The 16,185-nt window shown below is 41.8% G+C and overlaps 1 protein-coding gene across 4 annotated transcripts in view; it reads right to left on the bottom strand.

Annotated features, from left to right (window-relative positions):
- The window catches only part of PTPRT (protein tyrosine phosphatase receptor type T), a 467,104-nt gene that overhangs the window by 324,350 nt on the left and 126,569 nt on the right, over positions 1-16,185 (bottom strand). For all 4 annotated transcript variants that reach the window (XM_080405963.1, XM_080405961.1, XM_080405964.1 and 1 more), the window contains exon 2: positions 13,092-13,217. In XM_080405963.1, the coding sequence (XP_080262089.1) occupies positions 13,092-13,217 (126 nt within the window). The remainder of the gene's footprint in view (positions 1-13,091; positions 13,218-16,185) is intronic.

Below are 16,185 nucleotides of genomic sequence, written 5' to 3'. Positions count from 1 at the left end.
CTAAATTATGGTAGAGGTGTCTTTTGAGTGAGTTTGTCACTGTCTAGAGGGAAATTCAATATGATTGCTGAAGCTCCGAGATGCTTCCTTACCTTATGTGTTAGAAGTTCAAATATTTGGAGAGAAAAAGGTTTCCTCTTCAAAGACAGGATTGGAGCACACACTTTTTCCTCTTCTAGCAAACAACCAGCTTGAATAGAAGAGATTATGCTTGAAGTTTTAAAAGGAAATCAAAACAGACAGCAGTATTGCTCTCACAAACCAGGCCAAGCACACATTCTCACAGTCCACCCTGCCCAAGCACTAAAGCATCAGGGACAGAGAACGCCCTATGTGTAACAGTTCCTACTTATTTTACAGAGGGTTACAGCTCGTTTGGAGCAGCACGCTAATTAATACAACCAGAGGCAAAAGTTTCAGAAATCTCCCAACAGCACACATTAGCATATGCTGCCGAGAGAGACTTGATAAAGTTCAAAGCTTATCTTGTAGCCTGCACGCTCTGTGTTTGCTCAGAGCAGCAGCTGGCCAAGCGATCTCCCTTCTTCTCAAAGAGCAAAATTAAATTAGATTAGATCATCTTCTCTACCTTGTAGAATTAAGATCATGGTATGAAAACAAGCAAATTAGCTTTTGCAATCCTGTTTCTCCCTTAAAGGCTCTAAGGCTGAGGAATGCTTTCTGTAGGGACTCAGCCGAGCTGCGACAGAGCGTGCGTGTCCTGTTTCCCTGGCAATCAGAAGGAAACAGATTTACAGATCCACCTCCCACTGGACTCGAGGCTGCGAGTGACAGAGAATCCTGAGGGATGAGGCCAAAGAAGAAGAGAACGAAGGAAAAAAGGAAACAAACACTGTCTTGAGAAAAGACACCTGGAAATGGAAATGGAAAAGCTTCTTGGTTTGCTGCTATGTAAAAACCCTTTTGAGTAACAGGGGAAAACTTAGTTCCTAGACAAAGTAAGATAAGGAACGTGAATGTCACGTGAGACAAAGAGCTCAGAACACAAGGAAACAGAAGCAAATATGTAGGGAACAGGACTGTTTGGACTTCAGAACTGAAGAACAACAACCATTTATGGATGGTGAATGGGAGGGAGGGTGGAGAGTTTTAGTTCAGATATCAGTGATGACAGATGCCGTATAGAAATCAAGCAAATACATAACAGTGAATGAAGTTCAAAGGGGGCCATCCAAATAAGATCTTATATTTAAACTCTAGTTTCTAGAACTGAATCACCGCACACCAAGCTGCGAGGTCAGTTGGCAGACACACTTAAACAAGCTTATAAAAATGTGTCCCCATTAAATTACCATGCTGCAGCAATTAGACACACTCCAGAAGACCATCCTATGCAATCTGTTCTAGATGAACAGCTAATGAGAACTAAAGTAAAACATTTTTTTTTTTTTCAGGTTATGATTCCTCCATTGAATATTCCCATAACAATGCTACTAAACAACTTAAATCTATAAAACTTAAAGGAGGAAAGGCGTTTGTCTGCTGTGGACAGATGGAGTAGTAAAACTGGCCATGAGAATGCACAGCGATATTCATGGTACATCTTCACTCAGTCACCCTAGACTGCACCAAATTTAGCAAGAAGTTAATTTAGCTTGGCGTTTTGAGGGGGGGTTGTGTTGTGTGCTTTGTTTGTTTGCTTAAATACTTTGATTATATCATAGTTAGGCTGGAGGTGATTTGAGCTTTATTGCCAAGGTTCTTCACAGCTTGATCTTCACTACTGTAACTGGAGCAGACGATAAGATGAAGATGGTATCGCCAGGAAAAAAAGCAATACAAAAAAAAGTCTCCTACACGTGGAAAACAAAGAGGAGGAGAGTAAAAAGGAGCTTTTGAAGGGTTTACATTTTCATATGCCATCTGAACGGCGAGTAGCTAAGCCTGAGTTTATGGGGCCGACTGGCTCGTGAGGAGGTGTCACGAGCAACTATCCTGTGAAAACGTTTATCACACTGCTTAAATGGTTACTAACTGGGGCATTGAAGATATGTGGTATAGAAGCACATTTAATAAATGGAAGCACTACATAAACTTTCAGTACATAAAATGTTTGTTCTAAAGCATCTTAAAATTAACCAGAGAAACAGCCCTGCTATGCCACGGCTCTGAACACAGCAGGCCACTCGCCGCCTCCAAGCCTGCTCTTTTGGCAGTGTGCAGCTTTGGCACATGGCTTATGCTGCCGCGCACACCGGCGCAGAGTGGGAATATCGAATAAAAAAATCCATTGAGGTTACGGCCTGACTCAGCCAACAACCATAGAAGGCAATAGGTGGTATTTTCAAAGATCAAAGGGATGTTGTCAGATCTTTAGTGTTAAGGATAGTCTTGTTTTAGAAGAATTAGATGAACCAAGGAGGCTCTTACACACCCGAGCTGTACAGCAGGTTTCCTATTCTGCTTCCCTTACAATATTCTTCTGATTGACACTGACATGTTACCCTCATGCTTGCACTGTAAGTAAAGGTGAGGTGGATGACCAGAGGAAAAAAAACTGTTTATACAATTAGAAATATAAACCCTCTCTACAGCGACAGCGAAGCGTCTTTGTTCTTTTTGTACCAGGCTCACCCCAAAGCACCAAGTGCGAGCACTGCAAGTGAGGGCTTGACACCTCTCTGTATTTATAGACATTATACAGCTGAAAAGCCAAGCATTTCTCAAGGTAAATGAGGGCCCCAAAGGGCTTGTTTTACAACCTGAAATGCCTCGTTTTCCTGTGAATTCCCTGTGACTTGGCTGGTGCCATTTTTACTGCAGCTGCTCATCAATTGAGAGTTCACATCATGAAACATGATAGCGAGAAAAAGAGCCAGTGAGAATTCATTGCATACAGCTTTTCATTTGAAAAGATTCTCAAACACATACAATTGCTTTATTTCACTTAATTTTCAACATTCATAAGCATAATTGCATTTATTTTTCTAGCCGATAGTGAAAACAAGTGATAATTTGTAATATTACAACTTTCTTCTCAAAGGAATACAATCACAACAGTTTCCACTCCCTGCTAAAAGAGGTGAATGATATGGACAAGGCTGGATTGCCTATGCAGGAGATGCATACGTTATTTTCCCTATGCAAATATATTAATATTGTTACTATCAACTTCCATTTGTACATGTATAAATTACTTTTGCAAAATGGACTTATTTAAAGCCAGTATTTTTCATGTGCCAAATTACATGCACTAATAACTAATACCGGGAACAGCAAATGCTAATATTTCCTAAGCACAAAAAAACCTCTTCCCCCCCAAATTGTCAACAGCAACAGTTCTGAGTGGAAGCAGTGAACAGAGGTTGTTATTACCATTCCATCCAAACAGTCTGCCTCCTTCTAACCAAACAGGGAATATTTGAAAATCTAGAGCAGGGACACTGCTCATTATGAATCTCCATCCTGTTTGTCTTGAAGCTGGTGGAAAGACTTCCAGTGATTTTACAGTACGCTATACTATGGTAAAGAAACAGCGTTAAGTGACTTGTAACACTGGAATCCTAGATACTATACCATAGGTTTGTACACAGATGTTGCGTTAACACCCTGTTAAGTGGTGTGATGGTTTTGTGATAGAAATAATTAAAAAAAAAAAAAAAAAAAAGGAAAAAAAGTAAGAAAGGAGAAGATGAGATTTGACTGGGGAAAAAAGTAGTGCATTAGCCAGAGAGTGCACTGCAGCAGCAACGAGCCGCTGTCAGAGATTAGACTCAGTTCCCACCAATTTAAGGGACTTCAGGAGAATTCCACTGACTATGTTAAGCAACCACAAAAAGCTGAAAATTCGTACAGACAGACTTAGCAAGGATCTGCTGTTAAAGCATGAGGGACTGAGCAACAACCTGAACTATGCTTTCTGCCTCTCTGTATTCTGCCCAGCCTCTGCTTTGGATGCCTATTTAATGCCTCCATTGCTTTCTTGGATCAACTCTGTGGAGTGGTTTTGCCTATGATTTCCTCAGTGTTTCCTTCTGTAAAGCCTGATCTGACACCATTTGTCTGTTCATTCATAACCTTCTCCTTCCTTTCTTCAGCTCTGCTCTGTCTTGGCTTTGGCCACCTGCCCGATTCAAACTTCTCAGGTCATTCTTCTCTTGGAACTTCTTTCTTGTTAGATTTTTCCATCCCTATCTTGCTAACCAACCTTCCAGGATAAAGAAATTCTCAATGCAGAGAAGGTTCACAGTTTGGAAAGAAAATAAATCCGAATTCTGTATACTTAAGAATTCACTCTTGAAAGGTTGCGACAAACACCTCTGCTCGCACTAGACTTGCAATAATCCCTGATCCTGTTGACTCCTTCAATACCACTAGAATCTACCTATTCCTTCTGAAACATTTGTTCCTACTTCGGCCCCTGCTTCTCCTCTGTTCCTTAATATCCACTAGCTTCACATTTAACAATTTCAGTATCCCTTCTTTGCCAGAAAGACCTTCCATATCCCTCATTCTACCCACACACCTTGTTTACTCCTGTTCTTCCTTAGGCATCCTTCTCCTTTTGCTCTGAAGTTTCTAATATGAACAAGGGGTTATTAAATTATCAATCTGATCCTTACTATAGGAGGAATTTCCACATAAATAAGCATTTAAAACAAAGTACCTTAGTCAAAGCTTGTTTTGCATTCTAGCCTTATTTCAATGAAACCATATTGATTTCAAGAGAATTTAAACTAGATTTCATCTTCTTGGAAGAAACCTCCTTTCCCTCTACCCCCCAACTCCTGAAGCTTTTGAAGTTTTTCACAAGAAAAATGGCCATACAATTCCCCAGTTTGGCTCTCAAACAAAAAACAGTTTTAACACACTTGGCATCTGGACAGCATGTCTTAACAGAACTCAAAATAACAGATGATGAAAACCTCAGCCTGCACGCTAAGATGCTGAAAGGCATCAGTTCCTGTGAGAGCCAACAGGTGCTGAGAAAAATTAATATGCTTCAGTACTGAAACCATGGAGGCAAACCACGGCAAACCACACACAACAATGGCTTTCTTGTCCTTCCTCCTAGCGTGATGCTGAATGATGTTTCAGCAGTGCTTTAAGAGTGTCACGGTCTCACTAATGGTGATAATGGAAAGGTCCTGACATTCACAAACAGCTCTCTTTCTGACAGCTTTCACAGGGAAGGATCAGAAATAGACTGACAACAGTTCAAATGTACCACTTAACACATCAAGGTGCAGTAACCACGTGTATTCCCCACGGACAGCAATCCCTTCAGGGTCATTAAAAGGCCTTTCTAGAAATCATTCTTTCAGATTCCTTTGATAATGTGCCTTTATACCACAGATGTTCAGAGAGGGCTACACAGCCTTGCAAAGTTTGATTTCAGTACCAAAGCATCAACGTGGAAGTACGCTTCTGTAACCTCTCTCAATGGCACATAAGGAGAAATTCTATCTCACATTTACAATATGAACAAGTATTAAAATCCAAGGTGTAATTTCCCTTCAGCAGAAGGTCTCTAGAGGAGCAAGAATTCTTAATTAAATCAACTTTTGCATCTTACATCATGGAATAGCTAGCTACCTACTTAGCTTTTAAGTGCGATATTCTTAATTTACAGGTTTGCAGTTTCACACGTACTTAGGTCAAATGGTCCCTCTCTGTTTCTATCCCATCCAAAACCAGTATGCTTAATCACAAAAGAGAAGTTCTAGTTGGTGTTAGAACACAGGAACACAAGATAGAAAGCAAATTATTTGGTAAGAATCACTCTTTGGACTAGTTGTTCCCTTTCTGCAATCAGTTCTGTGCAGAAGCAGCGATCGCTCATGGTCTTCGTTGCTGGCTTTCCCTGCCTGAAGAAGCAAAATTCTATCCTAATGCAGGTACAATTTAGTTACTGACAACCCACACCTGATATGTCAGTGTCAAAAAATAAGGGTGACAGTACATTCCTCGGAGGGACAGCTAAATCCTGATGCTGGGTTTGAACAGCCATCACAGAATCCATCACAGTAATGGCCTTTGGGGGCCTTACTGGATAGAGTAAGAGAAAGCAATTGAAGGCCATCGGGCAGAAAAACATCCCCTCTAGTTGCTTGCAAGGCTGCATTCCTCCCAAAGCCATATTCATAAACAGGCCGAACCAGCACCCTTTCCCGACAGTCTAAACATTTGCATGCACATCTGCTGAAATAAATCCAAGACAACAAACAACCAGCCCCCAAATCTCTGGTTAGCTAAAATAGGGATGAAAGTCTGGAAAGGGGGAAGAACTATTTACTACTTCAACTATAAAGAACCCCAAAACACAGACATGAAGCAGCATAGTAAACAGCAAAATAAAAACGCACTGGGGAAAGCTTCCACAGTAATCCTTTTCTGCTTAGACCTTAAAAGCTGACAAATGACTTGGAGTTCACTACCTATCCCCAGACTAATCTATTTTCTTGTATGGAAAGAGTAGAGGAAAACATATTTGACTCATTCTTAGTAATTTCCCGTGCAAAAAAATTATTTTTTTTTTCTTTTTTAGAAAAAAATGATATACAGACAGCTAAGCCAAATTTCTTTCTCCCTCTCAAAATTGGATCATGATTCATCATGCACACAGTCAAATCTTAATTTATTCCTTTAACAAGTTTGTGTATTTTCTTGTAAGCAAGGATTAATACACTCAGATACGGGAAAACGTTAAGGTTACTGTGTTGTCTTTCCAATTCACAAACATTGAGTCTAACCCCTGTTGGCATTCATTCTAGCCTGAAGAAAAGAAAGAAGAAAAAAAAAAAGACCAACGATTGACCTATGCACAGAGGTCCTCTGTTCTTTGTGGAGGTTAACACACAGTTATCTTCTGAATGAAATTAAAGGACCCTGCCTGTCTTCAACATGGGCATAGAAGGACAGTTATCACCTTCCTCAAGGAGAGCTGTTCCATAATTATTCATTCACACTGCAGCTCCGTGGTGCCACTCAACAGCAAGAGGAAGGTGACATCGGGAAGCATGTGGCCTATTAGGCAAACATAAAACTCCACTCAGTTCAGTGGAGTCCAAGTAGAATTTAGCCATCTGGTATTCATATATACATCACCTCTATGATGTCTGCCTGCTAAATGAGTAGTTCACGAAGCAACACTAATGATGATAACCCTTCTGTTCTTTCGGCGAGAAGCTCTGAGAGGCCTCCAGTTACTGGAACAAAAGAACACACCCACTCCAATGTGGGAAGAGTCCCCATGCCTTATCTCCATTGCAAGAGAACAGAAAGAAATTCCGCTGCAGGTTCCCGGTGAGGCGGAGCAATGCATTCCAGGGAGCGGTGAGTTGCACACACTGAACAGCTCCTGACCTGTGTTCCCTTCATCGGGCCGTGCAATGCGCTCACATAAGACAGCACTCAGAACCCATTTGTGCCTTAACCTTGCCATCTACAAGCTCCAAATGGCCACCATCATCAACAGGATTCGGCACAGGCGGCTCCTCCAAGTCCATGAGGGGCAATTATGCAGCAAACGCTGACTGTGCCTCCGAGGGGTGAACCAGACCCACCAGCACTGCAAGTGCCACGCACACTAACGGTGTACTACGTTGCCTACAGGTGTAGTACACCTGCCACCGCCTTCTGCAGCACCACAACAGCTTGAATCCTTTAGCTCACCTGTGAGCTGAGGGAGCCCACAGACACTACGTGTGCACTTCTGAGCCACTGCTCCGGCACTACCTGTCTGCTACTGGATAAGCTTTACAGAAACACACACACACAAAAATCCATAAAACTATGTATCAGTGGCATGTCCCACAACTACGTTGCATCTTCCAACCCACGAGGTAGACGTCACAAGCAAGTTTGGCTCTTAGAAAGGTAAAAATGCATCAGTTCCTACCACAGAAATACTTTTGGTCGATAACAGGTCCTGCTTTTCTGCAGAAAACATTTGGACTCTCCATGGAATAAGTTAGCCAAGCGAGGCAATTTGCACTTGCTGAGTAACATGCAAGTGTTGTAATTCTGAACACTAAACTTTGTTCCAAACATTTTGTTTATCCCTAAATTCATAATATCTAAACCTCTGTTTCCTAGACAAACAGAATGTCTACTTAGAAAGCAATTCAGCAAGAAACAGCAGTGATATGGAGCATGCATATAGCTACATGTCTATGTATATATACACACATATAAACAAAGTAAAGCAGCACTTAGAATTTCTAAGAGTCAATTTACATACATGAAGGGAAGCGAGTAGTCGGGCAGATGGGGCCCGACCTTCAGCCCCTGTGCTGATTGCTGATCTGTAACTTGGAACGGGGAAACCTCACAAAAGCAAAATTGAGATCAACAGAACATCTCACACCAAAGAACGCTGCTGTAGAAAGGCACGTGGCACCATGGCTTTGTATTCAGAGTAGAATCGTATTTAATAAAATTAAAGTAATTACTTCCATCTAGTCAGCCCTGGTTAAGTCCCCGTTGGAGTTAATTAACAAATGATGGTAAAACACTTGGAACGTGCAAATGTTAAATACTTCCATTATTATTCTTGCCACTGCTGCAAGAGCAGGCAACCCAGGGTCCTTGGAATACCGCAATGGTGTAGCGGGAAAAATCAGGCCACTGCTTTTGCCTGGCTCGTTTCAACACAACACGTGCCCCTTTGCACTAACCAAGTACCTGCCCCAAAACCACGGAACAGCTCAGGCCGTGCTCTGCCACCCAGGAAACAACTTCTGTGATCCAACATCCATCCTGCATCAACTAACAGCAGCACATAAAGACATAATATTTACAGAAAAAGAGAATGAAACTGCAAGATGTAAATAGAGAGAAGCAGGAGAAATCTGCTTGCTGTACTTTGAACTTCTATAAGAGAATTAGTCATGTCCCCCACCAGCACTGTTACACAGACTATTGAATCCTCGCTCGGTAACACAACTTCAGGTAAATAATCCAAAAAGGTAATCAAGCGGTGATTAAAGGCATAAGGTAGAGGGAAGGAAATGAAACGCTGAATTAAAAAAGTTTAAAAGGCCTGGGTCATGTTTAGTCCTGCAAAACAAGGACTTAACTGCATGCAACTCTACAAAAGAAAGGAACAACTGGTTATCCTCCCTAGTCGAAGATGGAACAAAAAATAACGAGGTGAAGCCATAAAAGGTAAATGAAGACTGAGAACCTTTATAATTCAAAGAGTGGAACAAGCAGCCCAAAGGCTGGAGAATACTCATCACTGAGGGTACTCAGGCTTAAGTAAACACCCATCTGTTAAAGAACATTTTGTTATAATCGCTCCTGCTATTATGCAAGGAGGTGGAACGAGAGGCCCACCGAAGTCAGAGGACTGGGTACCTACCATTCATTTATTCGCCTTTTTGAAACATTTATTGAGAGCAACAAACATCTGGTTCTTAATCCCGCAATTAACACTGTTTCCAGCCCTAAGGAATTAATCATAGAATTCATGGAAAACAGTTTATTTGCTAGCAACGGAGTAAAACAAATTGCCTACAAACTTCTATATTGCTAATAGAGCAGTTTAACTGCCTTTTTTTTTTTTTTTTTTTTTTAAATAAAGAATAGAAAGTTGTCCCTGGGCAGAGACCTTTGCAGCAGCATGTCAGCAGAGAATTACACAGCAATGTAGGCTCAGGCTCTCATTCATGCGACTGACCTCCTTTGAAGAGCACTCCGAGATCTAACGATGAAAAATACTGTAAAAAGTGCTGGATATTAGCATTAGTATTCAGGAGGACTGAATTCTGTGGCTTGCTGGAATTCAAAGGGACCTGCTGGTACTTGTGAAAGCCAATACATTTCACAGAAGAGCACAGCTCTGACAGCAATGCTAATGCAGGGGGGCTGACCAGGGTGGGGGCCAGCCACGCTTCCCCCCAACGCCCCCCGGCAGGCTGCACTGCAGACTTAGTATCACTGAACCGACCTAACGCGCACTTTTTATTTTTACCATTTCCTCAATGTAGTATTTTAATCTATTTCCAGCTACTAAAATAAGATAGTATCTAAAATACCAGCCTGATAAAGAAAACCTTTTACTGCTTTTGTTCTCGGAGCCCTACGCGTTCTGGTGGTCCTGTTGCTGCTCTTTGTGCTGAGCAGCTTTCCTGGCTATGGCTGGCCACCAGAAGATACTTATTCCATGAACATCTCTTTGTTACCACCTCTTACACCCTGCAGCTCAGTGGATTTACACCCTGCTGCCTTCAGCTGCTGTAGAGAAATTAAATGGAATAGAAAGTCAATCACCAAATGTTCTAGTACTCTGGTTTTAAAGATGTCCCTGCTTGTAGGAGTGGAACGTACTGTTCATCAGTTTATTCTCCTGGCTTTGCCACTAGATGAATTTTAAGTAAACACCCCTTATTCTCACAAAACAGATTTTCAATGAGTAACCAATAGAAACAACATGCATTACGATTCTATCCAGCAATACAGACCCTCGATAACAGCTCTGAACATCTCTGCTAGCTTTGGGGAGTCTAATTGACCACGATAATTTACCTCAAGGTTAGCATGATTAAGACAGCTCTCGAAAACATGCTTTTGTTACTAGAGCCTTCTGTACACATTTGCTTTTGGTCAATCTTTTCCTACCTACCGATTTCACCTTTGTTCTGTGTGAATACTAAGACATCAATTAGTAACATGAGGAACTGAGTCATTTCCCTTATGCTCCTTAAAATCCCTTTAGATAATATTTTTTTATCAGCCCATTCCCAGTTGATGGCTGATTTACCTTTGTGACTTTCTACAACAAAGCTTTCTGCCTTTCTTATTTGATGTCTAACCTTCATAAAATTTGCTGGTGCTGTAACATATTCATATACTTATTAGTACTACTAGATATCATGGAATGATGTACTAAGGAGAAAAACACACAACTATTTAGTTTTAGAAGAAATAAGTCTGAAAGCCTTCTATTAATTTATATTTATATATATTAATTTTATATATATAAATAAAATTAAAAATTAAAAATTACATCACAGTGTTTTGGGGTTGTCTTTATGGGTTTGTTTGGTTTTAGCAAGGGGGTATGGGTTTTGGTTTTTTTTATTTTTCATTAGATTGCGTTTTGGGGCTTTTTTTACCATGCCATTCCAGACTGCTGTCTATTGATTTCTCCATGGTTCCAGCACACTTCAGGTGACGATACACCTTCATAGGGAGACCAGGAAGACAGGTTTACCTTAACATTTAGAGTTGGCAACATACTGAACTCACGCACTGCAAGCCCTCCTAGTTATTTCTTGCTTTCCAAATTACACCAAAACTGTGTTTCACTTCACAGAATTTTGTAGGTTGGAAAAGATCTTTAAGGTCATCAAGTCCAACTGTTACCCCAGGACTGCGAAGCCCGTCACTAAACCATGCTTTTAAGCACCCAGTCAACATGGGTTTTTGAACACTTCCAAGGAGAGTGACTCCACCACCTCCCTAGGCAGCCTGTGCCAATGCTTGGCCACCCTTTCCATGAAGAATTTTTTCCTAATATCCAATCTAAACCTCCCTGGTGCAACTTGAGGCTGTTTCCTCTTGTCCTATTGCTTGATACCAAGGAGAAGAGACCGATCCCCATTCTTCTAGATCGCTCTGAGATCAGTTAATTCCAAGATCTATGCCTCTGTGGCTAGGTCTTTTCCAGAGGCAGGGAATAGGACGCAACAGGATAGAAGCTGAGGAACCACAGAGATAAAATTGTCATCTTTAAAAAAGCAACAACATCCAGAACTGATGAAATACATTCTTACAGAAAAGACCAGAGACCTGCACCTTTCACAATTAATGTATTTTGGGATGCCACAGCCAAATCAAGCTGTGCTAGCTGTTACATAATTTGAAAGCTCCTGTTCTGAACAATTTCCAGTAATGAAATAACCAACCCTTGGTGACAGAGAAGCCACAGCTAGGCTGGTATCTCATGCACTTATTTTCTACTGACTACAAGCACACAGGGATGGAGGCTGGGCTGCCCTCACGGCTACAGCAGGAGCTGTTGCTGTATCAGCTCTGCACGGTGTCCTTAACAGGCAGCTAGCAATTATAAGTGTCTTACCCCAATAATTACAGGCATAAGAATAGCTCTTGAACAACATTATATTCCAGTTCTGCCACGTAGCTCGTGCTTCTCAGAGTGCAATGCACTAACCAGAACAAATATTTCTTTCTTAGGACTGAAATCAAAGTCTTAACTGCCTGGTCAGGTGGGTCTGTTTGCCATCAAGTCCGCTAAGGGGGCTTGCACTGCTATTTTAGGTGGCAAGGAACATAGCACACTAACATTTTGTAAAAATCAGTTTTTCTTAAAACCAAGTTATTTTTCAATGTGAACAAAGCATTCCACAACACTTTTATTAAGTCTAGAGAACTTATTCCCATATACGACATAACAATAGCTTCCAATGAAAAACAAAACTCTTGGAAATTACCATTACTGTGAGCTCTTCAGACAACGTTCCAAGTATCACACGGAACAGTGTGCCATTATTTGATGTCCCAAATATATGTTAGCAAATTAGATATTCTGGTAACTCTTACTGTTGGAAATGCTTTTCTTGCATACAAAAATGTCAGTGCCTGAAACCCCAGCCTAACCAAAGACTAGCTACTACGGCTAGTTCTTTCGGAATTTTCTTGTCTTTCTCAGAATTAGAATTTAAAGCAGTCAGTTAAGCGCTAAATTGATAACTGGGAACTCCAGTATTCCCAGACATTGCAAAGCCGTACTTTTTCTAGCCTCTCAAACGTGCATCTCCCCAGATAAAACAGCGCTGTGATCCTAAAACACACAAATAGCCGAGGCCAAACCTCAGAATATTGCATTTGAAACATTTCCTCTCTGTTAAATGCAGGAATAAAACAGAAATACAGAATGTAAAGCGATTCAGCAAGGATGTCACATGGCAAACATTGTAAAAAGCCATTTCACATTTACAAATTCTGTTGTCAGATTATTTTGAACGCAAAAGTTATCTTGTTATCACCAAATAAAACCTCACCCCCTTGCTGTGGCTACCCAAACCCAGTACACACCCACAGAGGGTAACAGCCCATTCTCTCAGAGCCATACCTCCCGGCTGCCGCTGCGGCTCCCTACTTACCAGTTGGGACAGCAGGATCCATTGTTGGCTTCTCCCAGGTATTGATCTGCTCCCAGGTAAATCCATTGGTCCCCAAGGCCACACTATAGCCACAATTACTGTAGTGCTCATCAAATGAACAACCACCTAAAAACAAGGAAAAAAAATATTCCTGTATTAATTATTTTTGTCTCTTTACAATAAATAAAACTGATTTTCTGCACATTAGATTTCAGATAGCAGAGAAGATATCCAGGAAATATTTTTGTACTTTGCACACTTTGTATCCATTGGAAACCTTTTTTTTCTTCCCTCCATGCTACTGTTTCTTAGATCATTTCCTTTTATTTCAACCTATTGTCTTTACGTTTTCAGGGACACATGATGCGCACATGCAGGAATATTTGTGTTTGGGTCCCAATAACCAATACTTCATCACATAAACCTCCAAGTCAAATATTAAAAAAAAAGGAAGAAGGAAGGGAAATGGTAAACAAGCACAGCATCACTGTTCCTACAGTGAATCCTCACTCCTTTACACTTTTAAGCATTGAATTACACAAGGTTGGGTTACACCCACAGAAAATGTGACCATCTTTTACGCGTAACACCACAAAGCTCTGTATGGCATGATCATTCCCCAAGGTCTTTTGAGTAAATAGTTTTGAGAGCAGCCCTCTAGTTTCTCAACAAGAAGAGAATAACAAGAAGTGGATGGCAACTAGTGTTCACACCTTCCAGACTGTTGACTAAGTGATCCTTCCCACTGCAATTCCTGAAATACTTGGAAGCAGTTAACTACCATAAATAACCTGGCAGCTGCCTGAACACTTGCGAATCCTTGTGAGTTAAGGGAAACCCATGAAAGAAAATGAAATTTTGTATTCCAATGCAGATCTTCAAAGCTTGTGTCACACAGACAAACCAAGCTAGTTTATTCCCTGGTAGGACAGTCCTACACTGGTGTCCCTTACATTCCCTTAGGCACATTTCTCTTCACGCCACCCAACATAGCCTGCCAAACATATTTCAGTACCTGATCCATCAGACAATGCCAACAGCGTCTCTGCATTGCTTTGGTTCTCTCTCTTAGGGAAGCAAGGATAATTTTTCTCTGCAGATACTAGTCCTCCAAAGTCAACTGGACACATCTAACACTTCAGAGCTGCAAGGACCGAACAGTGCTCAAGGCAACCCTGACTCGCTCTGCCAGCCAAACTGCCAATTGCTCTTGACACTAATCAGGGTTACATGTGCAGAGATGCTCCTGACTCTTTACTCCTTCCCACAGGCTGCATTGCCTACATGCAGACAACAAATAGCTGGTACATGAGCGATCTGCAGCGCCTTTGCAATAAGGATTATCCAGCACCAGGGACGCTGAGGCCTTCTTTAGTTTTCACCTATATTTTCTGTTTTCTGGATCCCAAGAAAGCCTAAACTTGTCTCAGTTCCCACGGAACTCTTCACAGATGTCAAACACAGATATATTCCGTGTCAATAATATTTTTTAATATAACCTAATTCATATATACTCATATACAGTACATATTTTAATATATTATTATAATGTATCATATATATTATAAAACAAAGAACTGTTTGCTGGCAAAGGATGGGGTTCACCTGCATCAAAGGGGGGGGAAATTCTAGGTGAGGAGTTGAGAAGTTTGCAGAGCTTATCAAGACAGCTTTAAACTAGGTTTGAAGGGGAAAGGAATAAACCCAAGCTCACCAGAGATGAGCCTGGGGGCGGCACACCAGTGTCTGAGGTGAGATTGAGATCGATAGCACAGCTGAAACCCAACTATGCCAGCACCTGAAGCAGCATGGGCAACAAACAGGAGGAGCTGGAAGCCATCGTGCAGCAGGAGAACCGACACGGCCACCACCACAGAAACGTGGGGAGAGCACTTGTGTGGCTGGCACGCTGCAGTGGCTGGCTGCAAACTCTTCAGAAGGGACCAGCAAGGAAGGAGAGGCAGCGGCGTAGCTCTGTGTGTCAGGGAGCGCTTCAGCTGCCCGGAGCTGGATAACGGTGACAACCAGGTTGAGTGTCCACGGGGAAGGGCCAACAAGGCGAGTATCCTGGTAGGACTCTGGTACAGGCCACCCAGCCAGGATGAAGAGGCAGATGAAATGGAATCACCCTCGTCCAGGAGGAAAGAGTCAGTGACCTACTGCTCCACTTGGACACTGGTGTGGCCACACCATGAACTGTGTGCAGGATCGGGCCCCTTGCTCCAGGAGGGACATGGAGGGACTGGAGCGTGTCCAGGGATGGGCAGTGGGGCTGTGGCACAAGGCTGATTGGGGGAACTGGGGGGGCTCAGCCTGGAGAGGAGAGGGCTCAGGGGGGAGCTGATCGCTCCCTACAACCACCTGAAAGGGGCTGTTGGTCTCTGCTCCCAGGTAACAAGAGACAGGGTGAAAGGACACGGCCTCAGGTTACGCCAGGGAAGGTTTAGATCAGGTATTAGGGAAAATCACTGAAAGGGTGGCCAAGCACTGGCACGGGCTGCCCAGGGAGGTGGAGTACCCACCCCTGGGGGTGTTTAAAACACGCTTTGATGCGGTGCTTGGGGACATGGGTCAGCGGTGGGCTTGGCAGTGCTGGGGTAACAGTGGGACTTGATGATCTCAAGGGTCTTTTCCAACCTAAATGATTCTTTGCACACTCCAACTGCAACTGTTTTGCTAAGCTGTTCTACAAAACTTCATGTATTATTTTTATTTAAGTATATACTAGAAGGATTTGTTGGGTAGAGCACCTAACATCCCAAATATTCTGTTCATAAAGAAAAGTGATCCTAAAGATCAAACTTATCCTAAAAATCCCCAATAATTTGATTTGGTATATTGCATATTTTCATCATAAATAGACCTGATTATAGCAGACTTCATGACCCTTGCAAGATTGCCTGTCTCTTTCAGTAGAGTCCTTGCAAACGTTTCTGAAGTGTCATTATTTTACACTATGTCAATAATTCTTGCTTTGAAGTTACCGTACTTGTGAAGCTTTCCCAGCTGTCAAAACGAACAAGATTACATTTCAACTGTTTCCCTATTTTTTAAATTTAATTTAGGTGAAAAAGTTCAAATTTAAAGTATTAAA

The sequence above is a fragment of the Falco punctatus genome (assembly GCF_963210335.1).
Source record: "Falco punctatus genome assembly, chromosome: 10".
Taxonomy (NCBI): domain Eukaryota; kingdom Metazoa; phylum Chordata; class Aves; order Falconiformes; family Falconidae; genus Falco; species Falco punctatus.
This window is presented reverse-complemented; position numbering and strand designations above follow the sequence as displayed.